This window comes from Saimiri boliviensis, chromosome 11 (assembly GCF_048565385.1).
Source record: "Saimiri boliviensis isolate mSaiBol1 chromosome 11, mSaiBol1.pri, whole genome shotgun sequence".
NCBI lineage: Eukaryota > Metazoa > Chordata > Mammalia > Primates > Cebidae > Saimiri > Saimiri boliviensis.
Window position 1 is genome coordinate 112,548,455 of NC_133459.1, and position 17,660 is coordinate 112,566,114.

Sequence of the window (17,660 nt, forward strand, 5' to 3'; positions counted from 1 at the left end):
TCTGTTTTTGAAATGAAGTAGTGGAAAATCAGATCAGAATAAGAAACTCAATTTCAGAGTTTCCCAGGAAAACATAATTAGTTGGATGGACAGATAGATAGATAGATAGATAGATAGATAGATAGATAGAAATGACTTGTTTTAAGGAACTGGACTATTTAATTTTGGGAGCTGGTAAGTCCCAATTTCTGTAGGGCAGGACAGGAGACTGGAACTCTCAAGTAGGAACTGGTCGTGCAGGCTTAAGACAGGATTTCTTCTTCCTCAGGGAAACCACAATTTTCTTCTTAAGACCTTTTGATTAATTAATTGGATAGGGCCCACCCACATTATTGAGGCAGTCTCTTTAAAGTCAGTTGGTTGTAGGTATTAATCACATCTACAAAAAGCTTTCCCAGAAAACACCTGTCTTAGTGTTAGATTGAATATTATAGCCTAGCTGAGTTGCCACCTAAACCTAACGTTCACAGGAACTTATGTAAGATCACAGAACTGGTAACCGAGAGAGGAAAGACTCATACCCAAGTCTGTCTAGTGACAAACTCTCTGCTTCTGATCATCTCACAGCATTATGGTTAGCATAAACTATCAAAATATCCACAGGGAAACCTTCAGATACACTGTCCTTGGCCAGAAGGGATGACCTTTCACCCAGGTAAGAGGGCTCCATCGACCTTGAGGCTCTGTGTGTGACCTGGGGTGTGGTTAAGTAACCTGAAGAGAAAAGCTAATCACGATGATCTTATCCAGTTACTGGCTCGTTTTTTCTCTTCTTAAGCCAGCTTCCATAAGGCAAAACATCCAACCCTCGCCCTCTTGAATAATTACAGGGAGAACCTGACATAGTTAAATTCATTATAGTGATAAATGCAGAGTGGCATGAAAACTCAGGAAACTCAGTTGTCCTCCTGTGTGTCTTGATCCAAGTGAAAGAATGAAATTTAAAGCACTTTTCTTGTGAAATAATCCTCTTAAGACAGAAAATGTCATCTCTGTGGGTCCAGTGGTGTGCTGAGAAAGGGTACCTTGCACTTTTTTAGATAACAGTTATTTTAACAGTGGTTATAGAAAATAACTACACATGTAAATCTTCCTCTCTGCCTTAACCATGGCAAAAGCTCAGATTAGGAATTTGTTTTTGTTTTTGTTTAAAAAAAAAAGTTTTAGAACTTATCACCAGTATCTGTGGAACTTATCCACCATTTACATTCTCTGTAGCTTATTTTTGATCTACCTTAAAATTTTTTGCTTATCATGTCACCTTGAACTTGCACAGCACTTCAGGTTGTTTTTCTTGTTTGCTTGTAGTTTTTTTTTTTTAACATGAAAATGAAATGATACAGAGCATATGCTATCTCTGTAGTGTAGTAAGATCAGAAGGCAGACTTAGGTCCTTATTTAAATCTTAATATGTAACATATGTATATGTTGGTTTTAATAGTCAAGTGTAGCCCAAACATCAGTCATCTTTTAATACATTTCAGGAGAAGTTGTTTTGTCATTAGAGAGCCTTCATGAACATATTCGGCTATTTTTACTAACCCCATCCCTCCACCCTGGGTTTTCTAAAAGTATTACATAAACAGCCACACATTATATGATCATTTCTGTGTTACCAGTATACCTTTTTATGTCATGAAAGGAAGAAACAGTCTTATCCCCATTTCCTTTACAGAGAAGCTAAGGCAAAGGCAGGTGAGGTGGGTTCTGTAACCATCCTGCTACATAATGGAAATCATTTTGAAAGCAAAAGTTCTTTTAAAATAATTTGTGAGCAAATGTTCTGGAAAAGGAGATTCAGGGAGTGCTGAATGGGGAAGAAAAAAATTTTGGTTTAATTTTGGTTTATTGCTGATTACACACAACCCACAAAAACCTTCAGCTTTCAATCAGATATGGCACCCACCTTATCTCGTGTGACAAAAGTCATCCTTAGTCATGCTTATTACTCTGTATCTACCAGCAAATGCCCATTGCCCTTCATTTCATTGTAAAATAAACTCCTGCCTAGAATGACCCATTGGTAGAATAAGTTAGTTATAAAATAAAACTACATATTTTCTCCTCTATTTATGTTACTAAATGAATTATGTCTCTGTTTGCTTGGATGGGGTGACTGCCATAATATTTGCTTCATTTGCATTTTGAAAAATATTTAGTCTGGTACTCATATTCCTTTCAAAGTTTTGGTAAGAATTTTCTGATTTATAATTGATATATGCACAATGTAGAAAATTTGGAAAATAAGGAAATAATAAAAATTGAATTATCCTTAATACCACCACCAGAAATGATCTCTGTTAAGATTACATAGCTTGTATTAATACATTCATTATTACAAAATCTGAATTATACTATACAGTTTTGAATCCTGCAAGTTCGTTTAAGACTGTGTTTTGATTACAGTCTTATATTGTATTCTTCAAATATTCATGTTAAGGGCTGCATTTTGTTCCATTGTCTTTTTCTTTTATATGGTAAAACTAATTTCTTCATTCACCTGGCATTCTGGTATTCTCTCACCTTATTTTCTTCTTTCTGCATTAATCATTTTTTTGCATTAAACCTTTCTTTGTATGTGTTAGTGTTTTCTTAAGATAGGTTAAAACTATTGTCTAGATCTTGAACACCAATGTATATTTCTACCAAAAGAGTATGACAAGTTTTATGCCTACCCTTGCTGTATAGTTTAATTTTCTTAACTATTTTTCTTCTTATAGGGAAGTTATAATCTTATTTTCTTTTAATTTTCAGTTTAATTACTTAATGGAGTTAATATTTTTAGTGCTTATAAGTGATTTATATTTTTTCTTCTCCCAATTTTTATTACTCTTTGCATATGTTTCCATTGAAAACCTAATATGCTCCTTATTGATTTTGAGAACATTTTATACAGTAAAGACATTTAATTATTAGAATATCTTCCTGGTTAAAATTTTTCATTTGAATTCATTTATATTTTTTGAAATTTAGCAGTGGCTGAATTATTGTGGTAAAATACATCGTGTTTTCCATGCTTTTCTTCCATTATAATAGAAATGATTTTACTTATTCAGGAATTAGATAAATATGTACCCATTTTTAGGTTTTTATTTATTTAGTACTTTAATGTAGCAGAAACTGACTTATTTATGACATGAAGAATGAATATAACTTGATTTTCCCTATAATGTTATATATGTTTATGTGTGTATATACATTATATGTTATACATTATATAACATTATATGTTATATATGTTTATGTATATATATACATTATATGTGTGTTTGTATGTATATATTAATGTGTGATTTATCATGTGTACTTGATTATATATTAAAGATATACAAGATATACTCTGAAATCTGGTTTTATATTGATTTGCTTACAGATTTTTTCCTCTAATAACCACATTATTTCAAAGATCAGTCTTCTTTCTTGTTTTAATATCTAGTAGGAAAAGCCTCTCCTTTTACTAATGATATTTTATACATTTGATTAATTAGGTTTGCCAGAACCCAATAAGGATGCCATCTTCCAAGGCCTGACGCAGGACCAGGGGTTTTACACATCCAAAGACTTTTTGCCACTTGTAGCCAAAGGCAGTAAAACAGGTATAACATATACTGTGTTTTCTGATTAATATTGAATATCCTATTTTATGTATTATAAATTTATATCAAAATAAAGCTCAGCAACATTGTTCAGATCTCACACCCATCCTTGCCTAATACCCCAATGTAAAGTTAAAAAAACAAAAAAGGCCAGATATAAAAGTTTGCCAGAATTGTCTGTTTGTTCATTCTTCCAATAAAACTTCACGACAAGGAATTTTCAATGTATTATATACAGGTCTCAACTACATCATGAAAAGTTGCTTCAAGGTAGGCAAGCCCTTAACAAACATTGGAAGATGTTTTTCAAAGAAATGGCAGTACCTTCAGTTTGGAAATTATTTTAAAATAGGATTAATCATTCACATATCTTACATGATTTGTATCTATACAGGCAGAAAGATTGACTGTCTTTTCTTAAACAGTAATTTTCTGAAATTAAAGTAAAATATTTTGACTAATACCCTATCACTTTATGAACCCCAAGAAGAACCACCTGAAGTGAAGGCTGTATGTTGCTTTGGTTTGACCAAAGTCATTGTCTTAGGGGAAAGTTCTAATATCTTCTCCAAGGCGAGAAAATCTAAATCCCTCAAACATTTATTTTTAAAGAGCTCTGAGCTCCTACACTAATTACATGTGGAAATGATACAAACTTTTATTTTTCGACCAGAATTTAAAACTTTAAGAAACTTTATTAAATTATTCTTCAGACGTTTACAGCTAAAGATGCGTATCCTCTCCACCTTCTTCCTACTAGTAGAGCTGGATGTTTATGTCTGCATCCTTTCTGAGGAAGATCATAGTGCACCTAGCATATATTTGAAAATTATGGTGTCCCAGATAGAAAACCTTCCAAGCAAAATGATTACACTTATTGAAATTGTAGGTTTATTCTATTCTTGATACCATTTTAAAAATTATAGTAATTTATCTTAGGAACAGTTTTATTTAATCTGATTATACAGTGTGACCTAACACAGAGAGAATACTTGCATTTTACTTTTTTACAAGGATCTTCATGTGGACACCAAATCATCATAGAGATGACCTTGAGAAATGGATGCTTAGAAAGTCATAGTTCTTTTTCTTCCTGGTTTTACACATGAAACCAGAGGAAAATAGTCAAAGGGAAAAGGTTTATTTGAACTATTCCAAGAAAATAGTTCTCAGAAATTCTTCAGTTACATTAAGGACACTTATTCAGCATGTTAATATTCAAAGTTAGCCAAATATATAACAGAGCTATTTGTTAGAAATTATAGAAGGTAATATATTAAAATGTATTTTAATGAAATATTGCAAACTATTAACACAGATCATAAGAATCACTATTCTCTTCTAACAAAAAGAAAATTATGCCAAGCTAACGATACATATCACGATTTTGACAGAGAGTTTTAATTGATTGATTCTAGTCTGTTCTGACCTCAACTCCTCCAAATGTGTTGTAACAATCCTAGAAGGAAAACAGAATCTAAAGGTACTCGCTATGAAATTACATATATGAGCATATTTTTTAAATGGGAATAAAACTGTCTTTCAATGAAGCAGAATAATTTGATAGTGACACTTCATCCTGGAAAACTGTAAGATGCAATTTTACACTGCTTTGAGTACAAGTATCTTTTGAGCTGTCATGCAGAAATGGTTTCTCTACTTGAAAATGGGGTTTTCCTTTCATCATTCAGGAATGTGCGTCTGTCACTCTCCATTGCCATCGATACGGGGAGTCGTGATTGTACTCGGAGCTGGAGACACTGCCTTTGACTGTGCAACATCCGTGCTACGTTGTGGAGCTCGCCGTGTGTTCATCGTCTTCAGAAAAGGCTTTGTTAATATAAGAGCTGTCCCTGAGGAGGTAAAATGGAACCATCAGAAAATACGGTGTTGTACTCCAACAGATTTTAGGAGATGAAACTGTTAATGTTTAAATCACTAGAATGTTCTTGAAATTGTCAGATTCAAGTTTAAAAATCTCTAGGCTACACATGATTGGTTTTTTCTAATTCAGACATTCTAAGTAAAAGAAAATTTGTAATCCTGATTTGGATAAAATGAGAAATTTAATCTTTGTCAATACACAAGTGCTTCTTGTTAGTGTTAATATGTTTGAAATGTATTCTATTTAACTAGTAACAATAGAAAGTGCTAAGTCTTCCATATCCTGAATAGTAGGTACTCTTCACAAAATGTATGCATATTAGAAGAATGTGGTAATAAAACACATTCGGGATTTTCCATAAGCCAATTTACAAGCTGCATCCAAAGATGTATACTTTGGTCATGCTTTCAGTCAGTTCATTATTTGTGAAGCAAATACCAAGAAAAGAGTGCCACATATATTTTTAAAGAGTTCTAATATAAGCACTACTCAAAATTAGTAGTTAGTTAACACACTAAAAATAACATGGTAAAATCATTTCCTTCTTGCCAGTGACTGGTGACTAGTCTTGGGTGAGGTATCATCAGCTATTTACATGTACTACAGACTTCTCAAATTTTTTTATTTTTATTTTTTTTATTTTTTTTATTTTTAGACTGAGTTTCGCTCTTGTCACCCATGCTGGAGTGCAATGGCGCGATCTCAGCTCACCACAACCTCCACCTCCTGGGTTCAGGCAATTCTCCTGCCTCAGCCTCCTGAGTAGCTGGGATTACAGGCACGCACCACCATGCCCAGCTAACTTTTTGTATTTTTAGTAGAGACGGGGTTTCACCCTGTTGACCAGGATGGTCTTGAACTCTTGACCTTGTGATCCACCCGCCCCGGACTCCCAAAGTGCTGGGATTACAGGCTTGAGCCACCGCGCCCGGCTCAAATTTTAATAGTATTAGAAAAAGGTAATATCTTATAAAGAGTATTAGTTCTGAGAACAAGAACCAAATGTGTTTATAAAAAGATAAATTACTCATTTTACTCAAATCAGTTTTATGAATTGACTTGCTCTGGAATGCCTGAACATGTTTGGAGTCTCTATACTATGCAAGAATTATAGCTATAGTCAATGGGTAATTTGTCATATGTAGATTACTCACATTACAAATTAATCTTACGAAAATATCAGGGTCACCATTGGCTTATGACTGAGTTTCAGTTGTTGTGTTTATTCCCTGGACTTTTCTCCATCCAATCTACCCTTTTTACATGTTTTTCTAAAATCCAAGGTGGTCTTATGATCATAGGAGTTTTTTTCTAGAATGTAATCTTAGGCATTAATCAGTGTAATCATGTTTGTTGTACACATAAAAAGAAACAGCAGTAGTGGCATTAAGTGAAGGACTGGAATTAAAAGAGGACAGGAACTAACTCTATTGATTTCTGTATTTTTGTGCTTAGCACAGGACCTGGCACATAATTTGTACTTGAGAAATAGGTTTTGAACTCAACATTTTAAATTTTAGTTCTTATTTTTCTGATTCCAATGTTAAAAATGTTTTCATGACCAAAGGTGATTTCTTTAGGGTTGTAAGACGACCCTGATTTGCAATATAAATTAACTTCACATTTTATATCATAGTCATCTTTCGTTTGCAAGGGTCACTGGAAATGAATGGTGGCTATTACTTCTGTCTTAGGTAGAACTAACACACAAACAAACTGAGACCAGATAATTAAGAGGGTAGTGGCAATGAATTCATTCATTCATTCATTCATTCATTCATTCAATAAGCCTACATTTATTGAGCATTATTATGTACCAGGCATTGTTCTGGGCAATGTGTATACAACAGTCAGCAAACCAGATAGAATTTTGTGCACTCATGGAATTTATATCTAATGGGGGAAGATACCCAATAATTAAATTATGACATAAATAGTATATTGAAAAGTAATTAGAACTGTGGAGAAAAATTAATATAGGAATATAATGAGTGTGTGAGAGAGGAGCAGAATGGTAAAAGAGAAGGCACAATTTGCTATTTTAAACAGGGTGGCCCTGGAAGACCTCTCTGAGTAGATGATTTTTGAACAAAGAGATGAAGAAATTGAGGGAAAGTAGGCATCCAGCAGATGAACATTCCAGGTCAACCTAAATGCCTTCATTCTTTATTGAGGAAGCCTTCTGGACTTATAGAATAGAAAAAAAGCACCAAATATGATCAGAATAGCATAAGAGAGGACAGAATGTGACAGTTCAGATGAAGTCTTGTAGGCATTCATGAGACCTTTAGCTTTTACTCTTATTAAAAGAAAAAAATTGCTGGACTGCTTTGAACAGAGGAGTGCCAAGTTCAGATTTAAATTTTCAAATGGCTACTCTGCTGATAACTGACTATAGTGGAGTGGGGTCAGAAGCAGAGAGGCTAGTCAGGGGCTAAGTAAAAGAGTGAGCTATTAGTTAATATGAGTAGATTACAAGAAACAAAGGATCAGAGTAGAGACATTGCACCTTAGAAGGTCAGAGCTCAGTTGCCTGAACCTTGATTACCAAAGTTTTAAGAAGCAACAGATCTTTTAGATAATAGGTAACTTGCCTGCAGTAGAGCTTAGTAGAACTCAAGTGGGTCTGGTCTTAATTAAAACTAGAAGAACAAATGTTTGAATGTTTGATTTTTTTTTTTTATTAGCTTACAGTTAACCAAAATTTTATATGATACTAAAACTACTTGACCTTGATCTTCATGAGAAAAAGGGCCATGATCATCTCTCTGGGTCACTTTTACCTTCACCCTATTTAGCACATTGGGTGCTACCTATAAAGGGTTCAACAAATAATTGTGGAATGAATGTTTACTCAAGGGAATCAGCACCCAAGGCTTTTTAGCATTACAGGGACTAATACCTTCCAAGTTAGATAAATGTTATAGCATTAGGCCTTTGAAAGATAATCTCATAATTTTAGGCAAATTTTCTCAGAGAGATGAAGTAATAAATAAGTAGTGAATTTTCAGATTATGCAGTTTTCAGGGTTGGTTCACTTACCAGAACTAATACCATGTAAGGATTGAGAACTTTTGGCATTCATAGAGGTTTCAGTGTTAATGCTTTATGACCGTTGGTTGGTTTTGTATACATCAAAAGAGGAGCCAAAATATTGCAGTGCTAATACACATGGGAAGGTCAGGAGAGTAGAGGTCCAATATCATATATCTACTTCAAGATACAGGTTTCAAAAGGTTTGTCTAGGACATATTTTTTAGCCAATATGAAGAGTTTAATAATTGACCTAATTTTTTGGGTACTTGTCTTCTTTCTCCTACGTTGTCTCCCCTGGTACAAACTTCAAACACATTTGGTTTCTTTGGAGTCAGTGAAGATTGAGGAACAGGGACATTTAGAGTTTTCCTCAAATATGTGTGTTGTTTAATGGTCATGGACTCTTGGGTGTAATTTAGGAATAACTGGGCTTGTCAGTTAGTAAAATACCTCACCATTAGTCATGTCAGCATGTATATGTTAAATGGTGTAGTCTAATGCTTGTTCTTTGAGTGAGGAAAATATAAAACAAAATAAAGTTTTCTTATTCTTTAGTGGCAAATACGCATTTTGACAGATGCCAGTTACATTTAACATGGTGTATTAGTCCATTTTCATACTGCTATAAAGAACTGCCGGAGACTGGGTAATTTATAAAGGAAAGAGGTTTAATTGACTCACAGTTCAGCATTGTTGGGGAGACCTCAGGAAACTTACAATCATGGTGGAAAGCAAGTCACCTTTTTCACAAGGTGGCAGGAAGGAGAACTGCTGAGCAAAAAGGGAAGAGCCCCTTATACAATCGTCAGATCTGTGAGAACTTATTTGCCATCATGAGAACGGCATGGGGGAACTGCCCCCATGATTCTCTCTTGACAGGTAGGGATTACAGGGATTACAATTCAAGGTGAGAGTTGAGTGGGGACTCAAAACCCAACTATATCACATGGAATGTTTGAGACTATATATATTATGTGGTTAGTAACCAAGAACTGTACTAGTAGACCCAGGAATGTTTTAATCCACAAAAGTAGGAGACATCATCCAATAGACTGTAGTGACAAGCGCATCTCATTTCTCTAATGCAGAGGTTTTCAAACTTAAGGGTGCATTAAGTCAACTATAGGGCTTGTTAAACACAGATTGCTGGACTCTGCCCCAGAGTTTCTGTTCAGTAAGTCTGGGGTGGGCCTGAGAATTTGCATTTTAACAAGTTTCCTGGTGATGCTGAGGTTGCTGGTCCACTGCTCTGATGTATCATCAATGTTCTTTCCAGCTGTCTAATTAAGAGTCACGAACAGTGTGCTGTGTGCAGGCACTTTCAATCTTGGCTAAGAAAGCATTAATGCTAAAGGATATAGGTTTGATGAAATGAAGATATGCAAGCATCATCAGCATATTGATGTAATGCTGATTCCAAATGTCTTTCCAGCTCCCTTGTGGCCTCACACACATGCTAAATAGGATGCTGCTGACAAACTAGCACTTTTCAGCCATGGGTCCTTAGGGAAACCAGCCAATCACTCGGCACTATCCTCTAAGAAGATGGGGGAAAATCTGTTAATAATTCCCTCCAGTACTTTCTGCAAGCTTAAATAGGTGAGATTAAATTTCACAAGATAACAGAATCCCCCAAAATGCTGGTATTAAAAGCTGTTGACAGATCAGATAGAACTGCAAGAATGCTTTAGGCAGTTGGAAATCCCTAAAAGAAGGCATGAAGGTCAGGACTCAACAGACCTGCTTGAGTTGATAAATTTAAAGGATAGGGTTATGGAAGGACCTTATAGTTCTTAGTAATTATTACTGAAAAACGTATGGTTTCAAAATTACCTTTAATAGCACAATCGTGCATGCAAAGTATATTTCAAGAATCTGTTCTTCACATATTGAATTTTCCAATAACAGTGAAATATGATCGATGTTTAATTCTGCTACATTTTTATGGGATCTCCATGCTACTCCCTGGGACCCCTTGGCTTCCATTTATTTGTTTATGAAGATACTAACTGATTTAACTTGGATATGTCGGTTTTTACATATTTTAACTATTGAGAGGATTAACTGTTTTGGTAATGAATGCTACTTTATTATTTTAATGAGAAAAATAATGATACCAGATTACCCAGTTTGTCAAAATTTTCTTCATCTGGTACTATAACATTGAAATAGCACATCATGTAAAAGAATGTACCTTTTAACTGAATTTTTCCATCACCACACAGCATACCCATAATAGATCATTTTTGTGACATGACCCATAGGCCTCCTCTCAGATGTTTTTAATGCCAAATGAAGCTATGTCTGTAGATAGTTTTGTCCTCTATGTCTTGTGGCTAAACATGCATTTTCTACAAGTAACTGAGGCTTTCTAGTTTTAATTATGAGAAATACGAACCTGGGACTATTTTTAGAAAATAGCCCCCATAAGCTGACAAATGTAATTGTATTTAGTAAGGGTGATGCTTGCAGCAGCTCTTCAGCGTTTGACACCTGCACATCATTTGAGTTGGTGTTCTTCATGGAAAGTAATCAGAGACATGTTGACATGATTGGCTATCAGAAGGTAGCTGAAAACAAACTCAGACAAAATCTCCCCTAGGCACAAAAAGCTAATTAATAGTAGTTAGGGGCTCCCCTGGTACTAAGATATTAAGTATACCTTTAAGACTTTATGATGACAGGGGGATGACACATTCCAAGGATCTGTATATGTTTATCTTTTTGAAAGTTGTGAAAATTCAGTGTTGTATGAGAAGGTAGAATGGAATAGTCATAAAGGAATTATAGTGGGAGCACTTGGTTCTTGATTTACATGCCAGTCTGAGTAGGCCCATCTATAAAATTAGTGTTGTAATTATATGCTTCTTCAAGTTTTTTCCATTCCTCATTTTTTATTTTTAACATTCAGAGAAATATATCTGAATGATGTGGAATCTGGACAGGAAGACTCTATTTCTTCACAGAATGACAACTCTATACTGAAAATTTCAGCAGTATGTATAAATATTACACTTAAAACAAATCGCAATTAATGTATCCCCAGCCAATTGTTGAGGTAAAATCTATGATATTCAAGACATGAGTATAAAGAAACTGACAGGTGAAATTGTCAGAATTTTACAGTACATGTGATAATTCAGATGGTGAGTGGAAGAAAAAGAAGACTGCAAATAGGCCAGGAGCCAACAAAAGCTTGTGCCCATTTAAGAATATATATTTTAAAAGAATAACTATTTTCAAAATTCTGAGGGAGGTTGTTGGCTTATGTTGACCAGGAATATCTGTGGAGCTGAAAATTATATGCTTTTAAAAAAATTCTTTACTAATCTTCTTTCACATACATTATAGCTATTTATATAGATACATATATATATATATAGTTATATTCCCGTATATCCCACATATTCATTAAAAGTGAACATTTTCACGTGGTGTGTCACTGTCAGGCCTTATTTAATAATGATAAATTGCTATTACTCTTAACTATTTTTTTCATTTTAATAGTTTGTAATGGAAGCTGTATATAAGATTACTTTATTCCTGCACCATCTCTATCATTTCTTCCTTATGTTTGTCCTTTTCCCTTCCCACTTGGTGAGATTAGGCTTCAAGGATCTAGTGTGGGTTTTGTTCACTCCTAGCCTGGTAGTAACCACCTTGCTAGGGCAATGCCCACACTAATAGTTGTCCAATTAGCCCAGTCTTTTTCTGCTGCACCCGTTCAATGTAGATGACATAATTCCTCCTATAACCTTGGACTACTTTGTCAATTTGCTGAACTTTTTAGTGTCCTGACACACCCTGAACTTCAACATCCCTTCAGATGGTCATGGATCAAACATTGTACTTCTATCACAGCTCTTTGGAAAGAGAGGAAGACATAATCGTCCTATGAACAGAGGAAGGTGCATGGAAATATCTTTTTTTTTTCTTTATTGCATTTTAGGTTTTGGGGTACATGTGAAGAACATGCAAGATTGTTGCATAGGTACACACGTGGCAGTGTGATTTGCTTCCTTCCTCCCCATCACCTAGGTCTGGTTCTTGCTTGCAGTCAAAAGTCATGAAGGAGTTGAACTTCCCTTTGGCCACTGCCTGGCAATAGCTGAAAGTAGGAACAGGTCTATATGCTCTACTTCATTCATTTTTAGATGAACATTAGAAGCCCCTTTCCATTTTAAAATACTCACCTCAGGTTTTCATATCTTCTTTTTTTGTCCTATAAATGAAACTATTAAAAAGTAATTTGTATGATTTATTAAATACACATTAGTCAATGTATATGCTATTTGAAAGACAAAAATAAATGAAAAATACACATGAATTAATATAAAAATAAAGAATTGTCATTTTTTTAGAAAGTAATTTTTAAAAAAATTTTAAACACGTGATCTCATCCTTCAAGGTCTGCTCCAAATGTCATTTTCTCTTGAAGGCTTCCTTATTTCCATGCCAAATTAATTTCTCGTTCCCGTGGGTTTTCATGGCCGTTTATGCTTCTTGCTGTTATAGAACTTATAACATAGGGTACTTATTACTTTATACCTATTTCACAGACTGAAATACAAGCTTCTTTATTGGATTGATGCATTCAATTTGGTTATGTCAATCCAACATTAAAAGTAGTCTGAAAAAAGTAAATTATTCCTAGTTTTCAGTCTCTTAAAAGATAATTGAGAGCTAAAAATAAATAAAAAGCTGGGCACAGTGGCTAACACCTGTAATCCCAGCACTTTGGGAGGCCGAGTTCGGCAGATCATGAGGTCAAGAGATCAAGACCATCCTGCCCAACATGGTGAAATCCTATCTACACTAAAAGTACAAAAAAATAGTTGGAGGTAGTGGTGCGTGCCTATAACCCCAGCTACTCTGGAGGCTGAGGCAGGAGAATCCCTTGAACAGGGAATCAAAGGAAAAAAAAAAAGGAAAATATAAGCAAGTAATATATAAAAAGTAAAAATTAATAAAAATTCCTAGAATTAGAGAGTGTTAGCAGGTGGCAGGAAACAGAGGATCCTGGTTTGTAAAGAATTTGTACATAGAGACATTTTAAGATTAAGGGAGGAACTACAAAGGCACCTAGTTACACAGAACGTAATTTATTCTGTGAGATATTCCAACAGCTGCCAGGAAGGCTTGACTCCAACAAAAGCTAACATGAAGAGTAAGTAATAAGAGCTAGTCAGGTTTAAGAAAATGTCATCAATCATAAATGAATAGTGTTGAAAAATACTCTTTTCTTGTTAAAAGAGATGTGTTTGATGATGGTTGTGCCAAGGCATTTTTAAGCCTCTAAATTATTCCTTACGTTGCATATCTGGGTTTTGCAGCACAACAGTGACACAATAAAATTAGTAAGGACTCAGTTAAGGGACGACTATATTTATCCAATGTGTGGTACAACTTTCATTTGGAGAAATGCTTCTTTATGTTCAAGGTTCTTCAACTTTAAAAAACTTACAATGAAAACATTCTATTTATGAATGAAACCTATAATAACATACCAGGTACTAAAAGAAGGAACGTTAATTTGTGGTCTCAGCAAACTTTTTTTGCCTAATTAAAAGAATAATTGCAGAATTTGCTTGTACAGTTCAGATATTAACATATAAAAATTGTTCTGCATTTCACCACTCACCATAAATAGGTATAAGTCAAAAATGCCTAAATATTTAAAAAACTGTTTAGTAAATTAAAGAATATCAGATCAAGTGTGAATGGACAGAGGTTGATGCCTCTACTTTTGTCCTCCTCATATCTTTGGTAACCAAAGTAACTAGAAGATTGGATTGTGAAATCAAGCTCGTATGTGTTAGAAATATCACTCCGTATCAAACTTTAATAATAATTTTAAGGATACAATTGAAAACAAACTGTCAGGTAAACAAGAAGTGCAGGACCACTGCTAACAAAGTTCCTCAGGTACTGTCTTGTTGCATTAGGATTGGCTCTAAACCAGATTAACATGTGATCTCTAAGTCACATAAGTAGCTCCATCACTTATATCAAAGAAAGTTGTTTCACTTATGAGACATCTAATTTATACTCAGATAGTTATGTAACTTACATTACTCCCCCCCACCCCCGGCTTTTTTTTTTTTTTTTTTTTGGAGACGAAATCTCTCTCTGTCACCCAGGCTGGAGTGCAGTGATGCGATCTTGGCTCACTGCAACCTCTGCCTCCTGGGCTCAAGTGATTCCCCCGTCTCAGCCTCCTAAGTAGCTGGGACTACAGGTACACACCACCACGCCCAGCTAATTCTTGTATTATTTAGTAGAGATGGGGTTTCACCATGTTGGCAAGCATGGCCTCGATCTCTGGACCTCGTGATCTGCCCACCTCGGCCTCCCGAAATGCTGGGATTACGGGCATGAGCCACTGAGCCTGGCCACTTACATTACTCTTTATAGGGATCTATGCCTCTTAATTTCATGTTTCCAGGTTTATTTACTGCAGCAATCCTAAACTAACAGATATGCCATAGGCAAAAGCATTCCATTGAGAAGGACTGTTCCGCTTATAAATGACAATAGTTTGTTTCCCAGTAAGATGTTTACAAAGAGCTTTAACCAAGCTGCTTTCCTTCTTTTCTTCTTGAGATAAACGCTTTTCTTTTTTCACATCCACTACTTCAGAGAGAGAGAATGGATTCCATACAGGAACTTCCTAGTAATTAATTCCTTTCCAGTGATTAATTCATACTTTTCTTTCAAGATTAACTTATATAGCACATTTTCCATGCTGCTTTTTCTTTTCCTTCCTTCCTTCCTTCTTTCCTTCCTGCCTGCCTTCCTCCTTCCCTCATTCCCTCCCTCGCTCCCTCTCTTCTTCCTTCCTTCCTTCTTCCTTCCTTCCCTCTCTCTTCCTCCCTGCCTCCCTCCCTCCCTTCTTCTCTTTCTTTCTTTCTTTCTTTGTTTCTCTCTCTGTCTCTCGCTCTTTCTTTCTTTCTTTCTTTCTCTCTCTCTCTCTCTTTCTTTCTTTTTTTTCTTTTCTTTTTTTTCCTAGTATCTTTCTCTGTCACCAAGGCTGGAATGCAGTGGTGTGATTATAGCTCATTGCAACCTCAAGTATATGGGCTCTAGAGATCCTCCCACCTCAGCCTTCCAAGTACCTGGGACTACAGGCAGATGCCACCATACCTGGCTAATTTTTAAAAAGAATTTAGTAGGTTTCTCTATTTTACCCAGGCTAGTCTTGAACTCCTGGCCTTAACCAGTCCTCCCACCTAGACCTTCCAAAATGCTGAGACCTTCCAAAAAAGTATAGGCCTGAGCTACTGTGCCCAGAAGTGCTGCCCTTCCTTGATCTGTACTACTGTTAGGTGACATGTCCATTTATGTACCATTTGAGTACGCTGTCTTTACACATGGCAAAGATTCTTTACTTGGCCAAATTTTAATCATGCTTCTGAAACTTCTCCAAGGCCCACATGTGTACCTCCCTGTAAAGTCCAGTTTTAGCAATAACTCTTCCTTCTCAATATCTGATCACATTTTTATTCCCCAAGTGAGAGTTAAACTCCAAATACAGAATGGAGATTAGGAATTAATAGTCAAGGAGTAGGTTGGGGGTCAGTAGATAAAATATTACTGAAAGGAAACATCAAGCATAAGGTTTAATCCTGTTGGCTAAATCAATCTAACAGGATTCTTGCAGAAGACAGGCCAGGGTCAGACATCACCTGGGTCGTAGGGGAGGATGAGCTACCTGATGAGATATTGAAGATTATTAGATATCAAGGGTGAGGGATTTTGCTAAACTAACTTATCAGAGTTCTTGCTAAGTCTGGATTTTACAAAAAAGTACACAAATAGCCCTAGGAAAAGGTTCAGAAACCTGACTAAAGTTTGGTCAAGCAAACAATGGTTGTCATATATTATTACCTACAGATGCTGATTTACTACCTCTGTGAGATTTTTAAGGCAGAGATTATTTTACTTACAGCTCACAGCACTATTTTTGTACATAATATTTAATAAATGGTTAGATTGATGCATGGATGATGCTCTTACCACATGGCTCTGAATATTTCTGGTACATCCAATAATTTAACAGTGATTAAATGAGATAATATTTTCCAGGTTTATCACTGGCCAAAGGGGACAACTAAATAATTTTTCTTCTAAATAGTATCTTTAGATTTTTGTGTTCTTATAGAATGGATAAATGGTAATTACTATTAGAGGGTAATCTTTACAAAGAATGTTGCTTCATCATATTGCTTCTCAAACTTTGGCATATTAGAAGTTATTCCAGAATTTAATATATGCCGGTTTTGAGCTCTGCTCATTTTAGTTTATAACCTATTCTTACTTTACCTATGTGCAATCTAAAAGTGAGTTGACATCATGCTTTTAATTACAGAAAATTAAGTTGTTTCATAATTTCTACAGTATGATGCCTGTAATATTAATCAGACAAAATCATCACATTACATAAAGTTAATCATTAAAATGATGATCATTAGTGCATGCTTATAGCATGCTATTTTTATTTCACTCAGCATCAACCACATACCTTTTCTGAATATGGAAGTGAAAATCAAAGCTGGGAATTTTTTTTAACTTTCCCCCTGCTGTGTAAAAAGAAAGTGACAAACCTGATTTGTCAAAAAAAATAATAATAATAAAGAAATGGACCCTTATAGTTGCTTAATACTTTATTGGTCGAGATGAGGAAAAGAGAGGTTTGCATGTTTGCTTGATATGTCAGTTGTCTTTCATAAGGACATGCTCCATCAAACAAATAAGTATATATGGGTGCCATGAAGAGAAGCATTCATACCCAGATTCAGAGTTACTGATTATTAATGATTATTGACAAACATTAGGTACTAAAAGGCACTAACACTGATGCCTGTGAATTACTTGTCACAAAAGGCTGGTTAATTTAAACAGGAATGCCGCATATGTTTAGACCACCCATCAATTTGGTCCATGTTTTCTGATAGCAGCACAACTGACAACTGAAGAGAAACACCATTTGCTTTTGTATTGTAACCTTGCAACATAGGATGATCTGGTCAGGCAGCATGTCTTCTACTATGCCCTGTTACTTAGATTGGGATGGGTGCTTAATAGCCATTCACTCTATATACTACTAGTTGGTTGAACTTTCCTTAATTTTAATGTCTTTCAGA

At 35.2% G+C, this 17,660-nt stretch overlaps 1 protein-coding gene across 1 annotated transcript in view; it reads left to right on the plus strand.

Annotated features, from left to right (window-relative positions):
* Window positions 1-17,660, plus strand: part of DPYD (dihydropyrimidine dehydrogenase) — an 856,217-nt gene that overhangs the window by 346,347 nt on the left and 492,210 nt on the right. The window contains exons 9-10 of the mRNA XM_039460876.2: window positions 3,489-3,596; window positions 5,288-5,457. Of these exons, the coding sequence (XP_039316810.1) occupies window positions 3,489-3,596; window positions 5,288-5,457 (278 nt within the window). The remainder of the gene's footprint in view (window positions 1-3,488; window positions 3,597-5,287; window positions 5,458-17,660) is intronic.